At 36.1% G+C, this 19,255-nt stretch overlaps 1 protein-coding gene across 1 annotated transcript in view; it reads right to left on the reverse strand.

Annotated features, from left to right (window-relative positions):
• Positions 1-19,255, reverse strand: part of LOC149807432 (uncharacterized) — a 97,680-nt gene that overhangs the window by 18,130 nt on the left and 60,295 nt on the right. Inside the window, exons 8-13 of the mRNA XM_089955237.1 lie at positions 18,421-18,687; positions 9,289-9,876; positions 8,575-8,792; positions 6,989-7,237; positions 5,327-5,448; positions 1,972-2,135 (exon numbers count right to left, since the gene is read on the reverse strand). Of these exons, the coding sequence (XP_089811363.1) occupies positions 1,972-2,135; positions 5,327-5,448; positions 6,989-7,237; positions 8,575-8,792; positions 9,289-9,876; positions 18,421-18,687 (1,608 nt within the window). The remainder of the gene's footprint in view (positions 1-1,971; positions 2,136-5,326; positions 5,449-6,988; positions 7,238-8,574; positions 8,793-9,288; positions 9,877-18,420; positions 18,688-19,255) is intronic.

Consider the following 19,255-nt stretch of genomic DNA (forward strand, 5'->3'; position numbering starts at 1 on the left):
ATCTAACATATAAAAAGGGAAATAACTCTCAAAGGAACATTATGATGGTATAATATGCACATGTTTACTAAAGTTCATTAATTTCTGTCATGTTTCATAATAAAATCATCAAATATGGACCTAATGGTGTACAAAAGAATTATTATACATGTATACACGTGTGAGACCAAAAAGAATTGTGCAGACAGTCATGTCTCACCTGTTCTGCCAAGGCATGTTGTACATACAAATCAAAGTCACTGAATCATGACTACTAGTTCACTGTCACCACTTTGTGATGAGTAAACTATCAAATTTAACGACTACACATGCAGTGAAAAACAGTATCCTCTGCAATAAATACAACCATCAAACCTCATGACTACACCTTTCTGTGATGTGAGGCATCCTCCACGATAAACACAACCATCAAACCTCATGACTACACCTTTCTGTGATGTGAGGCATCCTCCACGATAAATACAACCATCAAACCTCATGACTACACCTTTCTGTGATGTGAGGCATCCTCCACGATAAATACAACCATCAAACCTCATGACTACACCTTTCTGTGATGTGAGGCATCCTCCACGATAAATACAACCATCAAACCTCATGACTACACCTTTCTGTGATGTGAGGCATCCTCCACGATAAATACAATTATCAAATTTCGTGACTGCACATGCAATCATGTGCGAGTCAGAAGTTATGTGCTAAACTTTATATATATATATATATATATATATATATATATATATATATATATATATATATACATATATATGCCAACAACAAAACTACCAGTACAATCGCTAAGTAATATGTCTAGCCTGTGTCCCAGCTGATATAAAAGGGAAATAACTCTGGGGAAACACTGATGCAAGATGATGTTACAATACGCAAATGTTCACTTGATGTCAGTAATGTCTTCCAAGTTTCAATACAGAGCATGAAGAGATACATATATTTGATGGTTTTCACATGACTTTAATACGGTATTTGCTGCACCAAGTTTCAGTACAGAGCAAGAAGAGATGCACAAGTCTGTTGGTTTTCACATGACTTTAATACGGTATTTGCTACACCAAGTTTCAATACAGAGCATGATGAGATACACAGGTTTGTTGGTTTTCACATGACTTTTAATACGGTATTTGCTACACCAAGTTTCAATACTGAGCATGAAGAGATGCACATGTTTGTTGGTTTTCAAATGACTCTTAATACGGTATTTACTACACCAAGTTTCAATAAAAAGCATGATGAGATACACATGTTTGTTAGTTTTCACATGACTTTTAATACCGTATTTGCTACACCAAGTTTCAATACAGAGCATGGAAAGATGCACACATTTGTTGGATTTCACAAGACATTTAATAAGGTATTGGCTACATCATGTCATGTGGATTTATTAAGGTTACATCCGACAACCGATGGTGGCCTTGTATATTGAACTTGCAGCCCTTGGATTTTAAGTATGAATCTACACTAATTGAGTCACCATGGATACTGGACAGACAAATATGACTAATGTGATATGTGTTACCATATTCTGGGTAGAAAAATAAGGCAAAATATAGAATGAATGACTGAAGTGAGAATTAATAATGACTTGACCTAAAATATAACAATCATGCCATTCAACTGTGTCAGTCACACATTTCCAAAGGGCACCTCAATAATGCCATTCACCTGACCAAGTCACACATTTCCATTGGGCACTATAAAAAGAAATACATGAAGTCTGGAAAACTCCACTCCATTTGTGAGGTAGCAATATTTTGACTTTTATTTCCATTGTCAAAAGCCTCAGATTACATCATGTCATGTGATATCACTTGTATTCATCAATTTAGTGACATCAGACTGCAAGTGTAAATAACTAAATACAAATACTGCAAAAAATTTACCAAGACTTAATGTAGGAATTTATTACATTACAAGGGGACCCGATGTTCGCAAGTAAGCTCAAAACATACACACCTATCAGTTGAGAGGTAAGTTTTCCATTCTCCTTGAATTCAAACCACATGCTCCGGACAGCAGGGTTATTGTTAAGAACAAATGTCTCAGCAGTGATGAGGGACTTCAGGGCATCAATCAACCATTTTGGATCAAGCACAATCCACTCCCTCAAACTTTGCACACTGAAAATTACAATACATGTGTTTATTATTAGCCAGAAACTGGATATGAATGTTCCCTTGCTCTATGAAGTAGGCTAAATACTGTCATCAGATCCAAGACAAACTTTCTGTGACTAAGGGAGTTAACTGAACTAATCAGTGTCAAGCTGTCTGTGATGCAGACCTGCTAACCATGACAAGACCATCTCAGTAAGGCAGTTGATTTACTTCCATAAGTTTTATCAGTTTTCAGTAAGGTGTAACGAAATATTATAAACTGCTACTGCAAAGCTGGTACACGTATTTAAAAGTTCGGTATTCGAAACATGCAGCGACGGTAAACATTATGTTCAACTGAAAAGTTTGTAAAGTACCCATAGACCTTATTTACCACTAATTTAGTTGCACAAATATCATTTCCAAACCCTATGCAGCTCAATAGGCTGTTGCTATCTTTGAACCTGATATACTTCTTGGAATTTTTTCCATTTCAAACACATTGCTTGCTGGATGCCATTTTAAAAAAATCTATAATCAACAGTTTGATCCTGCATATGCTTTACATGAAAAAATATAAGCAGTTTAAAGTGTCTGAGGTACTACTGTAAAGTTAATCTGGTTCTCTGACTCAATCTACTGAGTCTTAATATGAAACCTGCATCCAATCCAATGAACCAATTATCTGGATTTTAAGCAACAATGATTTTCGTTCCTGTAGTTTTTGCTTTTATTCTTTAAGTCCGTATTGTAAAGGTCATTTTCGGAAGACTTACTGCAAAATCATAAGGGTTGGCATGTCTGCTGTAAGTGGGACACGCTACAGATATTATGAATTTCTGAGAGAGTAATAGGTATAAGATGAGGTTGTTTACATTTGCAACATGCACAATGGAGAGAATATTGATATGCCTATGTTATTTTCACGCATTGTAGCTAACACATCTTTGGATATTGTACTTGTGAAATTGTGCATGATCTAAGCACAAAGCTAACTAAAATGACTACACCCTCGTGCTAAAAAATCAGCCTGAATTAGTATAAAGAACACTATCTTCAGCAGTTATTAATCTCGGGAAACAAAGTTTGCCTAACTAGACAATACCAAGTTTTGAAGAAAAAAATTGTCAGCTTTTTGTTTTTACAATTTACCTCTGAAGACCAGAAAGTGAAAATGACAAGCAAAGCAAACAGTTTTTTTAAAAATGCACATCTGAAGCAAGGCCAAGCTGTACAATCTAGTCCATATTACACACATCAATCACAAACCAAAATAAAGGGAAATAACAGTTTACAGAGCAATACCTAAGAGGTACAAGTTCTTTTTTAAATATCATTATAAACAGTGATGAATACCTTCAAAATGCTTTATCTTTATAAATATAACCCTATGCAAAATTAAAAACTATCGAGCACCTCCAATAGTTGGTTTTAACCTAATAACAATTAAGAGTTAAGTGAACCCATCAGTATCAAGCCACCTGCAATATTTGTTTGAAATTCAGTAATAATTAAAGGAGTTAATTTGACCCATCAGGATCAAGCTATTTAATTAACTGAACACATCAATGCCATCCTGCTTATAATATCTGGTTAAAATCCAATAATAATTTAAGGAGTTAACTGGACTTATCAGTATAAGAAGTCTGTAATATTTGATCAAAATCCAAATAATAATCAAGGGAGTTAATCTGGCTCATGAGTATTAAGCAGTCTATAATATGTTATCTAAATAGAATAATAATCAGGGGAATTAATGAGATTTTTCAGTGCCAAGCTGTCTGTAACAGTTGGCTGAAATCCATTAATAATCGAGTCTCTTTTGTGCAGAGATGATAGGTGGGTAAGTCTGATGACCAAAGGTAATTGCTCTGCTAAATGATGCAGAATAACAAGTGAAACTTGGACAGGGTCACTGTATGACAATAAAACTGGGAAAGACTTCATCTGTATCCAGTAGCAAACAAAATAAAGTTGAAATAATTCAAGATCTCATCATTATCCTGCATAATACCTAATTCAGCTGATATCTGACACTAATCAGGAGAATTATTATGCAATGAAATCATTCAAGGCCTCATCGATATCCATTAGCTTACCAAAGTCAGTGGAACTCTGACAAGAATTACTGTATAGAAAATAAAGCAGGTGAGTTTGAAAATTATAGGCTATAGTTTTACTTAAATGCTGACAATGAACTTCCATAAGGATCTCGTCACTATCACCATGTATACAAAACTTGGTTTAAAAGTAATTAAGGAATTTTGTTACAACTCTATGGTCTTAAAGTAACAGAAAGAGTGAAAGCCAGACAATCTTAGCAAAATGCAACAAAAAATTTATTTCCCTAGAATATAGTGTGAAAATTTACAAAAGAAATTACTGTAATTAAAATCCCAAACAGTTCTAAAAATTCTATAAAAAGACCAAAAGTATGGATTATTCCAAATTAATTCCAGTGCTGTTCCAAATGAATTCATATCTTGAATGAGCTGATGTACCAATGGCCTTAAATAGTGGCAATGTGCTAACCGTCTTGACCTATCACAGTGATATAATCCAAAATATCTCTAAATAAGTTCACAATAACCCCAAAATAGTAATTTAACTTGAAAGTAATAATGAGCACTTTGTAATTCCAATGAATAATTTAAATAAATAAATCCTGCCAAATATTAACTGAAATACAGATAAGGGACTGATTCCACATGAGATGTTAAGATAGGAATAAATAATTCTTATGCAAACAACCTTCATATAAAACTCTAAGACACAATAAGAGGACAGAGATATTTTAAAATTATGTGTTCAAAACATGATGAAATTTCCACCTTGCAGCCACATTTGTATCCTTTTCCACAAATGTTTAGATTAACACTCGTACATTAGTTGACAATGTTTTGAAAGCAAGCAAATCTAGCATCAACGCAACAATAAATGCTGGGTTTGGTATAAAGAAGGTAACTATAATTTATAAGAAATAATTATGTGTTTTGTACGTTATATAAATTCATCAACTATTAGTATTTAATAAATATAGTATGATGTGCAACTTTATAGCACACCCCTTCACAAAGCATGAAGAGAGGGTTATATAAGTTTAATGTGATACACAAAACTGGTACATTAATCAGTGGCCCAAAAGTCCAAGAAGCCTTTCTTCCTTACACAAGACTGTTAACATAATTATTTACCCAAAAAGACTGTCTTTTTACCTAAAGTGGAGAATGTTGCCAGTCTCATGCTGAAACCTAAGAAACAGATCCAATTGTTCTGTGGTCTTGATAGGAACAGCTCCTGCCTCATTCAGTTTCTCAACTAGACTGTGTGGAATGACCTGACAAGAAAGAAATAATGCAAATAGTTTTGTCATGGCGAACATTTGTCATCAGAGAAACTCCACGTGTGATTTGTTATCTTTTGTGAGAGAGGATCACTTTATTTTTCCTGAGGACTTATTAGCATTGGTTTTAATCACCCAGATTTACATTCAACACATTCTTTCTCTCTCTCTGTGACAATATCATGCATAACATAAGAACTGTAAGGATGACAACACTAAACATTATAACAAGAGGCCAAACATGGTATGAAATCACTCGCGTGCCTGAATCTGCTTAACAGCCAAATACACAAACAGATGTCAAAAAAATTACTAAAATTTTAAGAAATTATTTAGTGAAAACCTCATCTTCATACAACCATCCAAGAGGAGTAGAGATAACAAGATTTTCTAGATGGCTGCTAAAACAGTCATATTGGACATTACTCCAGCACTCCTTTTATTTCGAACCAACATCATATGAAGTTATTAACTGAATTTTTTTTTATTTTTTTTTTAAACGAACCGAGTAATCAGCTTGGATTCCGGTCCTAGATGTCCTTAGCGAACCGTGTAATCGGCTAGGACTCTGGTCTCTTGCTAAATAAAGTATAAATAACATTCAATCTCTAAAAACATCAATTAATAAATAACTTAAAGAGGCAATATCTAAAAACTTATAAATAACATAATGTAGGAAACACACCCTAAACACCTCAACTAGTAATACCATAATAACCTTGAAAATCTCTCTTCATACATGATATCTACTAAGAACCTCTATAAACAGCACAGAACATCCCCTCCTTTTAGAACATTTTGAACAAGAAACAATATTTAAAAAAATCAACAAAAAAAATTATAATCGCAAGAAACACCAGGCACATGCAACAAGAAACCAGCGATGTAAAGCAAGCAGGACCGTTCCCGAGCTCTCCTTCCCACTAATGACAGCCAACCATTCAACTGTTGGAACCTATATGGACCCACAGGACCCCGAGTGGCCGAGTGGTCTAAAGCGCTCTTAGTTACGGATCACTGCCATCTCACCTCTGCCTGCGTCGGTTCGAGTCTAAGATTCAGCCAATGTGGGTATGTGAGAAAGCTTGCCAGTAGCTTCTCGTGGGTTGGTAGTTCTTTCTGGGGATTTCCCGGGTTCTTCCTCCACCATTAATACTGGCCGCCATATATAGCCTATCATGTGCTGAAAAATGCGTTAAACACCACAACAACAACAATAACAACACGGACCCGCAGACTGAGGTCAAACTATCAGGGTTCCTTGAATCGATAAAAGCCTGGGGGAGGTGGCACCATCCCCTTCCCCAGGAACAACTAGCAGGCTGCAGTGCAGTCAGAAAAAAGTGGCACATGCACAATTGTGTGCACGCCACTATAATTAAACTCAACAACAACTGAGAATTACATGTTGATAGGACTCTACATGTAGGATATCTTGCTTGCTTATCATGCAAACAAACAGTACACATCATACACTTAAATTTGGTAGAAAGATTACAGTGTTTGGTAGAATATAATTTTTCTTTTCTTGTACCTTGATGCCAGAGGTTTTAAGCTTCATGAGTGCTTCTTCCAAGGGAAGCCAATTAGCAGGTAATTCCTCTCCCCAATATGGTTGCCGTGAAGCCAGTTGGAAAATCTGTTTTTTCAAGGTTTCTAACTGGGGGTCAAGCTGGGTATTGTCAATAGCAAGAAAACCCACAAGGTGTTGTAAGCTTGGCTTATCCTTCAAAATGCGACAAATCTGTTGAAAATACTTGTTGACAACTTCCTGACGCTTATCCTAAAAAGAGAAAGAATGTATGATATGGAAAAAAACACCTGATGATATAGCAAATGACATGTCAAGATTGCAAAATACATGAAATGAATTGGATTTGAGCACAGGATATGAACAGACAACTGGTATTGACAATATCGTGCTCTGAGGTTTAACAAACAAGTCCTTGGAAGAGAATACTCTTCCAACTTAAAGTTGAAAACCCCTCTGTGTGTAGAAAGCATGCTACTTGGCATGTGGATTACAATACCCATCTGTGTGTAGAATGCATGCTACTTGGCATGATCAGAAGCAGTAACATCAATATTCAAGGGAGTTGGCACCAATCCCTGTATTATAGAGAGATCAATAAGTAACAGCCACCTAGTTGAGCAGGTAAATTGGCTTTCTAAGCTAAAACATTTTAGACCGGGAGTGCAAGATGATTTGCGAAGTAGTAGTTGTTCTCCTAAGGTATTTAAGGAAACATTCTCAAAACAGGTCTAAAGAAAGGTTTAATTAACCAAGTTACCTTGATTGTTGCAAATAACTTTTATAATTTTTGCTAACCAAATGTCCAGTTCTAAATCTATCTATAATCACATACAAAAAAGTCTGAAGGTCTTTATCATTTTGTATCCCTTTTCCGAGTTCAGATTAATGAATTTTGACAGTGCAATCTGATCTTGGAGACTCTGTCAATGTCGTTTCAATATTTACTCATTGTAAGGTTTGGCTCAGTAGTTTCAGAGAACGTTTGACAGGCAGACGGATAGTCACACAGTGGATAGTTACATGGAGACCACAAAAGTAATATACCAACCCCTTGGGATCGAGAAAACATGACTACATAATTGCAAACACCTGTAATTTCAAATTTCTTTTATATCCACTTTAGGTGCTGTTGCTGCTGTTAACATGGATTCAATACCATGTCTCGAAGCAAGAGAGGCTATGCATGGAAGTCAGTATAACTGGTGGTGGAAAAACAGTCCAACCCAGGGTTCAGTTACTGGCAGCTTTCTCACATACTGAACCCAAGACAAGAGCTGACTTCCAAAGTTACAGGAAAGGAGAAAACTGTGACACAGTCATTCATTTGGCGATTTGTGGATGTTAATGGTGCATTTATTTGTGCCTTTTACAGACACCATGTCAAGCAATGTTGACAAAGGATCCAAAAACTAAGTACGCTATTTCATACTGACCTCTACAGGCAACACATCAAGCCATGGTGACAAAGTATGTAAACTAAGAATAATGTTGCCTATTGAATTCTACTACAGAAAACACATCAAGGCAATATGCTGACAAGGTATGCAAACTAAGGATAATGCTGATTGTTAAATAACTGAATCTACCTGTTGTATTTTATCCATATGTGTACCGACAAGAATCACAGGTGGAGTCACTGGGATGCCAACATCTAAGGATGACACTGGGGTACTAGCTCCATGGGATGTCAGTAGAGTGTCAGCAGCAGGGGATGTCACTGCATTTTCAGATTTAGAATCTGTACCAGTTGCCGAGGATTGTACGGCACAGCAATGTACTGAATTGAGCCAAACTTCAACCAGGTCTGCAAATGAGCAAAGACAAGTTTAAGCAAATTTTACATTCCTCTACTCTACAAGTATGACTCCAAGCCACAGAGTAAAATTTGGAAGGATTAGGGATTTTTCTTTCTTTAGTAACATTTCAGTTAAAAGTGGATTCACATCAAAGGCTTTGTTGTCTGAATGCATTATATTAAACTTAATCTGACTTAAATACTTCCTTGATATTTAATGATACACTCTGCTTGTCAATTATTTAAGCTTGAATTATATACAATGAAGTGGATAACTAATTTGAAACCAAATCTTTCTCAGGTTATGTTCCTTTGATAATCTCTGGTTTTGAAGCAATTAACAAGTTTTCATTACATGTAATAATCATTAAATTTATGTTATACTGAATAATGTAAGCTACAATCTTTCTATTAGTTTAACTGGACTGGATTAACATTATCTTGAACTTGACACAGACTTATTTTTCTGTTTCCTATAAATGGATTACCATGAAAATGACATTACCTTGGACTTGACAGAGTTTCACTCCCTCTGCATCAAAGTAGCATTCGTCATCTTTCACAAAATCTGTGATTTGTGAACTAAGATCTGTGACCAAGAGGTATATAGCACGACATGTCAGAAAGGTCTGGTGTGTAGTGTAGAATGCATACTGGCCTGCAAAGTCCCACATTGCCAATGATGCATATTCTACTAAACTCTTCTCCAGCTTGTCTGCCTTCTCAACAACCAACTGAAGGAATTCCATTGTTGCATCAACTTTACTTGCTACATGTGTTTCACCCTCCTGAATGTTAACACCACTTGAATCCTTTGCTGGAGGTCTCTGATCCGCCTTGAAAGAAGAGGATTCTCCTGGTTGATGGTTGGTATTATCAGCTTCCTGCTCCAAAATTGACTCAGAAATGCTGGATGATGTATCATCATCATCATCACTGTCACTATAATGGACTGGACTATACAAATCTTCAATAGTCTCACTTTGATAGATGACCTCTGTCTGACTACTCTGCTCATTGCTGACTTCAGACCTTTCAGTCTGATGAGTCAGAAGCTTCACGAGACGTTGAACTCGAAACAACTGTTCTGAATCTTTCAGAAAAATAGATAGATAATTGTTCTAAATCCAAATATAAAGATTTATAGCGAGCCTAAATAGTGTTTGTTTACCTTGTCTCTGCATATCATACTGTGCCCAGAAAACATTAACTATGAACACCTGAACAAAGTACTTCCCAATGCTGCACAACACAGCCTCTTATACACTAAGGTTGTTTAAAAGTTTAAATACATCTTTTAACTTACAAACTTTCATCGATTTTTTAAATTAAAAATTATGATTTATTTTCAAATGCTGAAAAATTTATTGTAAATTAATGGATATCTTGAGATGTTAATTTATGTAAGGTATACAAACTAGAGTATGGTATGATAATAACAATATCTTTATTAGGTAAGAGAGGCAGCTGCAGCTAAAATCTTCAATAGATGCATTTATAATATGCACTTTTACCGATTGTATTCTTAAATGCTATTTACATATTGCTGTTTCAAGTTTTGAAACACCAGTTGGGTCAATCCCTGGCCAAGTCATACCATAGACTTTATGTTACTGATGCCTTTCCTCGCTTGGTGCTCAGCATTATGAGGTTAGAGTTAGGACTGGTTGGCCTGGTGTCAGGATAATGTGACTGGGTGGGACATCATGCTACATGTCTGTGACATGATGCTCCAGTGCTAGACATCATTATAAACTGACACACTGCAGACATGGTAGCTATCAGACTGAATATTTTAAAAAGCCAAGTAAAAAATCCAATACACATACAAAAGTTGGTATGTTTCCATTACCAAATTATAACTTGCACAGGAACGGGCCAATTGTCAATCAGCTATAAAATCCAGTTTCCACAAAGACACCAGATACCAGGTATACCATATGTTTACTAGGCTTGTGTTGCACAGCATATACCAGATACCAGGTATACCATAAGTTTAATGGGCTTGTGTTGCACAGCATATACCAGATACCAGGTATACCATAAGTTTAATGGGCTTGTGTTGCACATCATATACCAGATACCAGGTATACCATAAGTTTAATGGACTTGTGTTGCACAGCATATACCAGATACAGGGTATGCCATAAGTTTAATGGGCTTGTGTTGCACATCATATACCAGATACCAGGTATGCCATAAGTTTAATGGACTTGTGTTGCACAGCATATACCAGATACCAGGTATACCATAAGTTTAATGGGCTTGTGTTGCACATCAAATACCAGATACCAGGTATACCATAAGTTTAATGGCCTTGTGTTGCACAGCATATACCAGATACCAGGTATACCATAAGTTTAATGGGCTTGTGTTGCACAGCATATACCAGATACCAGGTATACCATAAGTTTAATGGGCTTGTGTTGCACATCATATACCAGATACAGGGTATGCCATAAGTTTAATGGGCTTGTGTTGCACATCATATACCAGATACCAGGTATACCATAAGCTTAATGGATTTGTGTTGCACAGCATATACCAGATACCAGGTATACCATAAGTTTAATGGGCTTGTGTTGCATAGCATATACCAGATACCAGGTATACCATAAGTTTAATGGACTTGTGTTGCACAGCATATACCAGATACCAGGTATACCATAAGTTTAATGGGCTTGTGTTGCACAGCATATACCAGATACCAGGTATACCTTAAGTTTACTGGACTTGTGTTGCACATCATATACCAGATACCAGGTATACCATACGTTTACTGGACTTGTGTTGCACATCATATACCAGATACAGGGTATGCCATAAGTTTACTGGACTTATGTTGCACATCATATACCAGATACCAGGTATACCATACGTTTACTGGAATTGTGTGCACAGCATGTACCAGATACAGGGTATGCATACGTTTACTGGACTTGTGTTGCACATCATATACCAGATACAGGGTATGCCATAAGTTTACTGGACTTGTGTTGCACAGCATATACCAGATACCAGGTATACCATAAGTTTAATGGGCTTGTGTTGCACAGCATATACCAGATACCAGGTATACCTTAAGTTTACTGGACTTGTGTTGCACATCATATACCAGATACCAGGTATACCATACGTTTACTGGACTTGTGTTGCACATCATATACCAGATACAGGGTATGCCATAAGTTTACTGGACTTATGTTGCACATCATATACCAGATACCAGGTATACCATACGTTTACTGGAATTGTGTGCACAGCATGTACCAGATACAGGGTATGCATACGTTTACTGGACTTGTGTTGCACATCATATACCAGATACAGGGTATGCCATAAGTTTACTGGACTTGTGTTGCACAGCATATACCAGATACCAGGTATACCATAAGTTTAATGGGCTTGTGTTGCACAGCATATACCAGATACCAGGTATACCATAAGTTTACTGGACTTGTGTTGCACATCATATACCAGATACCAGGTATACCATAAGTTTACTGGACTTGTGTTGCACAGCATATACCAGATACAGGGTATGCCATAAGTTTACTGGACTTATGTTGCACATCATATACCAGATACCAGGTATACCATACGTTTACTGGACTTGTGTGCACAGCATATACCAGATACCAGGTATGCCATAAGTTTATTGGGCTTATCCAGTTACCTAGGATACACAATACACAGACCTGCCAATCCTATGAAGACCTTGTCAGCAAGGCATTAAGTTTTTTTTTTCCAAAAGTTTAACCTTAAAAACATCCAGTAGAGTTTCACAAACTGCAGTTCCAAACCCAATGGGGCTCATTGGATTCTTGAGAACTCTCAACTTGATGTAATCCTTAAAAAGAAGTTGTTGCAATTGCAATCATCCTTACCACCTTATGGTGTACTCAAGTCAACACATGATTTCCACTAAATGTAACTGTTGTCCTTCCCACCATGTGGCATACTCAAATCAACACTTCAAGTTCATGTCCACTAAATGAAACTGTTGTCCTTCCCACCATGTGGCATACTCAAATCAACACTTCATGTCCACTAAATGTAACTGTTGTCCTTCCCACCATGTGGCATACTCAAATCAACACTTGATGTCCACTAAATTAATTGTTGTCCTTCCCACTATGTGGCATACTCAAATCAACACTTGATGTCCACTAAATTAACTGTTGTCCTTCCCACTATGTGGCATACTCAAATCAACACTTCAAGTTCATGTCCACTAAATGAAACTGTTGTCCTTCCCACCATGTGGCATACTCAAATCAACACTTCATGTCCACTAAATGTAACTGTTGTCCTTCCCACCATGTGGCATACTCAAATCAACACTTGATGTCCACTAAATTAACTGTTGTCCTTCCCACCATGTGGCATACTCAAATCAACACTTCATGTCCACTAAATGTAACTGTTGCCCTTCCCAACATGTGGCATACTCAAATCAACACTTGAAGTCCACTAAATGTAATTGTTGTCCTTCCCACCATGTGGCATACTCAAATCAACACACGATGTCCACTAAATGTAATTGTTGTCCTTCTCACCATGTGGCATACTCAAATCAACACTTGAAGTCCACTAAATGTAATTGTTGTCCTTCCCACCATGTGGCATACTCAAATCAACACACGATGTCCACTAAATGTAATTGTTGTCCTTCCCACCATGTGGCTTACTCAAATCAACACACGATGTCCACTAAATGTAATTGTTGTCCTTCCCACCATGTGGCTTACTCAAATCAACACACGATGTCCACTAAATGTAATTGTTGTCCTTTCTGCCATGTGGCATACTCAAATCAACACATGATGTCCACTAAATGTAACTGTTGTCCTTTCTGCCATGTGGCACACTCAAATCGACAAATGATGTCCACTAAATGTAAGTTTTGTCCTCCTGGCTATTTCCCCCATGAATCTGAATATTCTCTTGTATTCTTCTGTACTACAAAATCTTTTAAGATATTTATTGTCTCTTTCATCCTGACTGCTCTCTTGATGGATGCCATTTAAAAAACAGACAATGGCTTGATCATGCAGATGTACTGCATCACAACATATCTGCTGTTTAAGGTGTCCGAGGTACTACGGAACAGTTAGTCTGGTTAGATGTCCAATTTCACTGAATATAATACAAAACCCAGATCCAAATAAAAATGACCATTTTTGTATTTATTCTACAAATCTGTTTCACAAGACTTCAGGTCAAATCATAAGCATTAGCAGATCAGTCTTCTGTTGAAAACCCAATGCTGACATAACTTTCAATCAAGTTAGAATAGCATAATGATTTTCTAATTGCCTGACACAGTGGCTATATTGAATAACAGATCAGCACAAATTTTACTGTAGTACAACTTGACACCATAATACATCTTCAGGCAAAAGCCCCATGCTGACATGACTTTCTCTTCAGCAACAGAAGCAATAATGAGTGTGTGATTTGGATTTTTAACATAGCTTTGACAATGTTTTAGTCACACTGCTTTTGTTGTTGTTGTTCCACGGTTTAACGCCATTTTCCAGCTCAAGATAGGCTATACATGACGGCCAGTACAACTGATGGAGGAAGAACCCTGGAAAACCCAGTGAAGAACCACCGATCCATGAGAAGCTACTGGCAGGCTTTCCCATATACCCATGCTGGCCGAGCCTTGGACTCGAACCCACGCAGACAAAGGTGAGTTGGTAGTGATCTGGAACGGTGAGCGCTTTAGACCACTCTACCACTCAGGGCCCCCAGTCATATTGCTATGATGTCTGCAGTGTGACAGTTTATAGTGATGTCTAGCATTGGAGCATCATGTCACATACATGTAGCATGATGTTCCACCCAGTCACATTACCCTGATACCAGTCCAACCAGTCCTAACACTATCCTCTTAATGCTGAGTGCCAAGCAAGGCAGCTGTTAGTACCATCAAAGTCTATGGTATGACTTGGCAATAATGAAATTTTATTTATTGAGGATGGCTGCAGTGGTGTCCGCATTGGATATCAGATAGCACCATTTTTATGTGTGATTATAATAAGTCATTCAGTGAAAATCCCCCACTGATGTGACCATCCATTCTTAAGAATTAGTAATAATAGATTTTCAACATTGCTGCTGTGTGACTATGCCCAAAGTCTGAGCAGCAACATTTTTATTTAGGATCAAGTAGACGTTGAGATGAACGTGTTTATAAAGCTTCATGACAATCTTCCAAATGGGTAAGGAGGTGTAAGCGATAACAAACTTGTACTGATAACAGATGGACCTCAGAAGACAGTTGCTCTACAGGACATCCCATATGTTCTCTGGTCTATGACCAGCATAGTTAAAAATTATTTGTTTTACAGTATTATAAATTTCTAGGGGTGAAACGTATAAGCAGTATACCAGTTTACCATGTTAATTTGTTCCAGTGGTACATACTGGGTACTTTTTCACTGTACTTCCTAAGTACATCAGTTGTTTCCATCAATAGGGAATCTTGGTAGGAATTTATTTATACTGATAGCATGTTTTTATTTTCATGAACAAATAATTTAAAACATTATTTTTGTTACAAAAGAGTTGAGTTTTACAAATTAATTTTAAATATTAAAAATATATTTATATCTCAAATTTTTAATCACATGTTTGCCACAAGTCACGTATGGAAACATGGTGGTCAAATTGGATGTCATAGAAAATATTATGAATAAGTACAATTTACGGAAAAAATCTGGATTTTCTAAATTAAGAAAAAAGATATCACTTTTAGTGATTTATTAGCAGATGTTAATGTCTTAAGTACATTAGACCCTTTGCAAGGCTGTGAATCATCTTAGCAGATGTTCCCTTTGCAAGGCTGTGAATCATCCTAGAGGATGTTAATGTGTGAGGTACATTAGCCCTTTGAAAGGCTGTGAATCATCTTAGCAAAGGTTAATGTGTGATGTATGTTACTCCCTTTGCAAAGCTGTGAATCATCCTAGCAGATGTTAATGTGTGAAGTATATTAGTCACTTTGCAAGGTTGTGAATCATCTCAGTGGAGGTCTGTCAATCATCCTAGCTGAGGTTAATGTGTGAAGTACATTAGCCCCTTTGCAAGGCAATGAATCATCCTAGCAGAGGTTAATAGAGGTTAATGTGTGAAGTACATTAGTCCCTTTACAAGGTTATGAATCATCCTAGCATATGTTAATGTGTGAAGTACATTAGCCCCTTTGCAAGGCTGTGAATCATCCTAGGACTTTCAGGAGAGCACTTGTTTTCTGTTTGTATATTAAACAATTTCAAAAGTCCACTAAATATTTCCTTGTTTGCTAATTAAGTGTTTTATGTTTACTGGATGTTTGCTTTACTAATTCTGATAAATATTTTGCCTGGGTACTGGCATCAAGTCAATGTTTCTTTGTCTATTATATCAATAGTATAGCTAGTACCTTGTAGGCTTAAGCATCAACACTTCCTATTTTTATCGATACGTTCTCTAATGTCAACATCAAGACTTTCACAAGGTGTTATCAATAGTGTAGTGTTTATCATCCCAATGTAGCTACAGTGTCTAGATTACAATTTCTACCCCTGTTAACATACACATAGCAAATGAATTTGCTATTAGACACTTTTTGGTCATGTTAGTGGGTGCTACGATTTTCATTTGAACTGGGATATTTTATTTTCTTTTATCTCAAGATTATTTTTCTCAGTGTAATATGTAAATAATGCTGCTACTTTGATATAAATCAGCGCAAGATATTATTCAAGCTATTGACAGAAATAATTGTGTTTTTTAAATGTATCAGGCCCCGGTACAAGGACAATAAAATGTTGGTCAATAATATAATTGCACAATAAGGTGATGTGCATCACAGTACATACAGAAATACCAACTTATACAACTGTTGTTGCATCCCACAATATACATTCACTGCCACAATAGGGATGAATCAAAGTTCTAAGCTAATGCAGGTCATGAAATGACCTCAGTCAAAACCCAAGGTTTATTTGCATACTATAGGAGATCTGTGCAACATTTCTCATGTCCTTTTGGACAGGTAGATTAACACTTATCCTGTCTTTTTTGTAAACATTGAGATTGGTACATTAAGAGGAATTATGCATTAGTACTCATGTACCTCTAGACAGGCAGAATCATACAACTTGTATTTTCTTTATAAAGCTTTGAGATTTGTACACTACAGAAGGATTTATGTATCATAACCCATAGACTTTCAAACAGGCAGAATCCTATAACTCCTGTCTTTTCTTTGTACAACTTGGCAACTGGTAAACCAGAGGAGGAATTATGCATCAGTACTTGTGCTCTTTGGACAGCAGAAACATAGATCCTGTCATTTCTTTGTAAAATGTGTTGATTTGTACCGTTGTGTATATTAATGTGTTTGTCTGTTAGTTTTAAAATTTTATTTTATTCCATTACATGCTGCTGCAATGTAACATTGTTTACTGGACTAGACCTTGTCCAGAATTGAGTAAATGAAATACTGTATCTAACTGCTGACCTCTTTCCAAAATCAGTGAGTTTTAGTAAACAACGTTTAAATTATTTTCTTTTTATCTTTCTCAGAGTAAGAATCATTAAAGTTTAGTCAAGGTCATACCTGGATGATGTGATTTTAAGCGTAAGTAACAAACTTCTATTTTTCCATAAGAATGAGCTTTTGACCCTCATCCAGGTATCTGTTTTGTGTCTTAATTAGTCATATAACATATAACTTTTGCTTTGATAAAGGTTTAGTTAGTCACGCTTTAACACCTAGCACTTTAAGACATGTTATGCTGTGACCAGTTTTGGCTGAATTTTTATTTTCTTCAAATTATTGAATTCAAGTGATTATTTTCCCTGGAAATACAAAAGTGCTCTGATATAAAACTTGGACAAAGACATTCACTGGAATTTATATGAAATTTAAAACTGGAAAAATATTTTCTGCGATTCTACAAGAAACCGTTGACACCTCTACACTTCGTAGGTTATTACAAACGTCATCCCCTTCCATCTTGAATTTCATTGGGATTTGAACTGATATTCACTTAGAACGTTTCACTGACAGGATTTGTTTTTTTAATTCTTGGATTACAATTTGGATTTAATTTGCAATACCATATATTCTTTTTGTTTTTAATTTTTCACTTTGTATTCTAGGGAAATAGACTATTTGTTAAATTTTACAAAACTTGTTGTATTCACTCTTTTCAGTTGCTTATTTTCAGAGCATAGACTCGTAACAGTACATTATAGGAATATCTATCATCATTACTTGTGCACTTCTGGACAGGCAGAGTCAGAAAACTCCTGTCTTATCTTTGTAAAACAATGTGATTTGTACACTAGAAGGGGATTTGTGCATCATTATGCATGCACCTCTCAAAAGGCAGAATTATCAAACTTCCGTTGGTGCTTTATAAACCTTATGGATTTGAACATTATAGGAGGAATTATGCATCATTACACATGCATTCTGGACATGCAGAGTTACATAAAACTTCTGTCTTTCTGTACAGAGCTTATGTTTTGTACACTAGAGGAGGAATTATGCATTATTACTCATACACTTATGCACAGGCGGAATCATAAAACTCCAGTTTTTTGTTTGCAAATCTCAGGGATAATGATGGCCTACCTTCATGCTGTACTATCCATTCCCCAGTGTCCAGAGCGATTTTGCAACAATGTTTATATACATCAATTCCGTCCGTACTTGTCCGCTCAGATATATCAACATGCTGTCCAAGGAGGCGCTTTGTTAATGTTGTCTTTCCAACCCCAAACTGACCGACCACCATGACTCTAATGCTATAAACCTTCTCCTTTCCATCTTGCAGAGCTTCTTTGTATAGCTGAAGAGATTTATCATCCATTCGGAGGATCTCCACAGGAATGGCAGAGCCTGAAATCAAATAATTTCAAAAACATATGGAAGACAAATTTTACACACACACATACAATTTAACAAAGATACAAACTGATATTTGAAAAGGAAATTGTCACTTATGTGCAGGTTTATCTTTTGGCAACCTTTCAAACATTAAAACACTTGAAAATGAAAGCTTCAAATTTATTAAAATAAAGTTTGCAATCATTATTTTATAATGCTGTTATGTATATTTAGATTGCATTGTGTGTTTACTCTATTCCATGATTATATGTTACATATATTTAGACTGTATTGTGTGTTGACCTTTTTCCATGATTATGTTACGTATATTTAGAATGTATTGTGTTTTGACTTTTCTCCAAGATTATATGTTATGTATATCTCTATCATGTGACTGACCGTATTCAGTAATTGACCTCATGTCCTTCCTGACTGATAGTATGTCATTTTGTTATCAACAATTATATAGATAATATGTCTTTATGATCTTAAATATTGAGATCATTAATAAAGAAGGAAAGCAAATCTACATGTATCTGTGTTTTAGACGCGAGTTTTTCACTTGAGCTTGTTGACAACT

Source organism: Sinohyriopsis cumingii, chromosome 1 (genome assembly GCF_028554795.1).
Source record: "Sinohyriopsis cumingii isolate HCF-2022 chromosome 1, ASM2855479v2, whole genome shotgun sequence".
Taxonomy (NCBI): Eukaryota; Metazoa; Mollusca; class Bivalvia; order Unionida; family Unionidae; genus Sinohyriopsis; species Sinohyriopsis cumingii.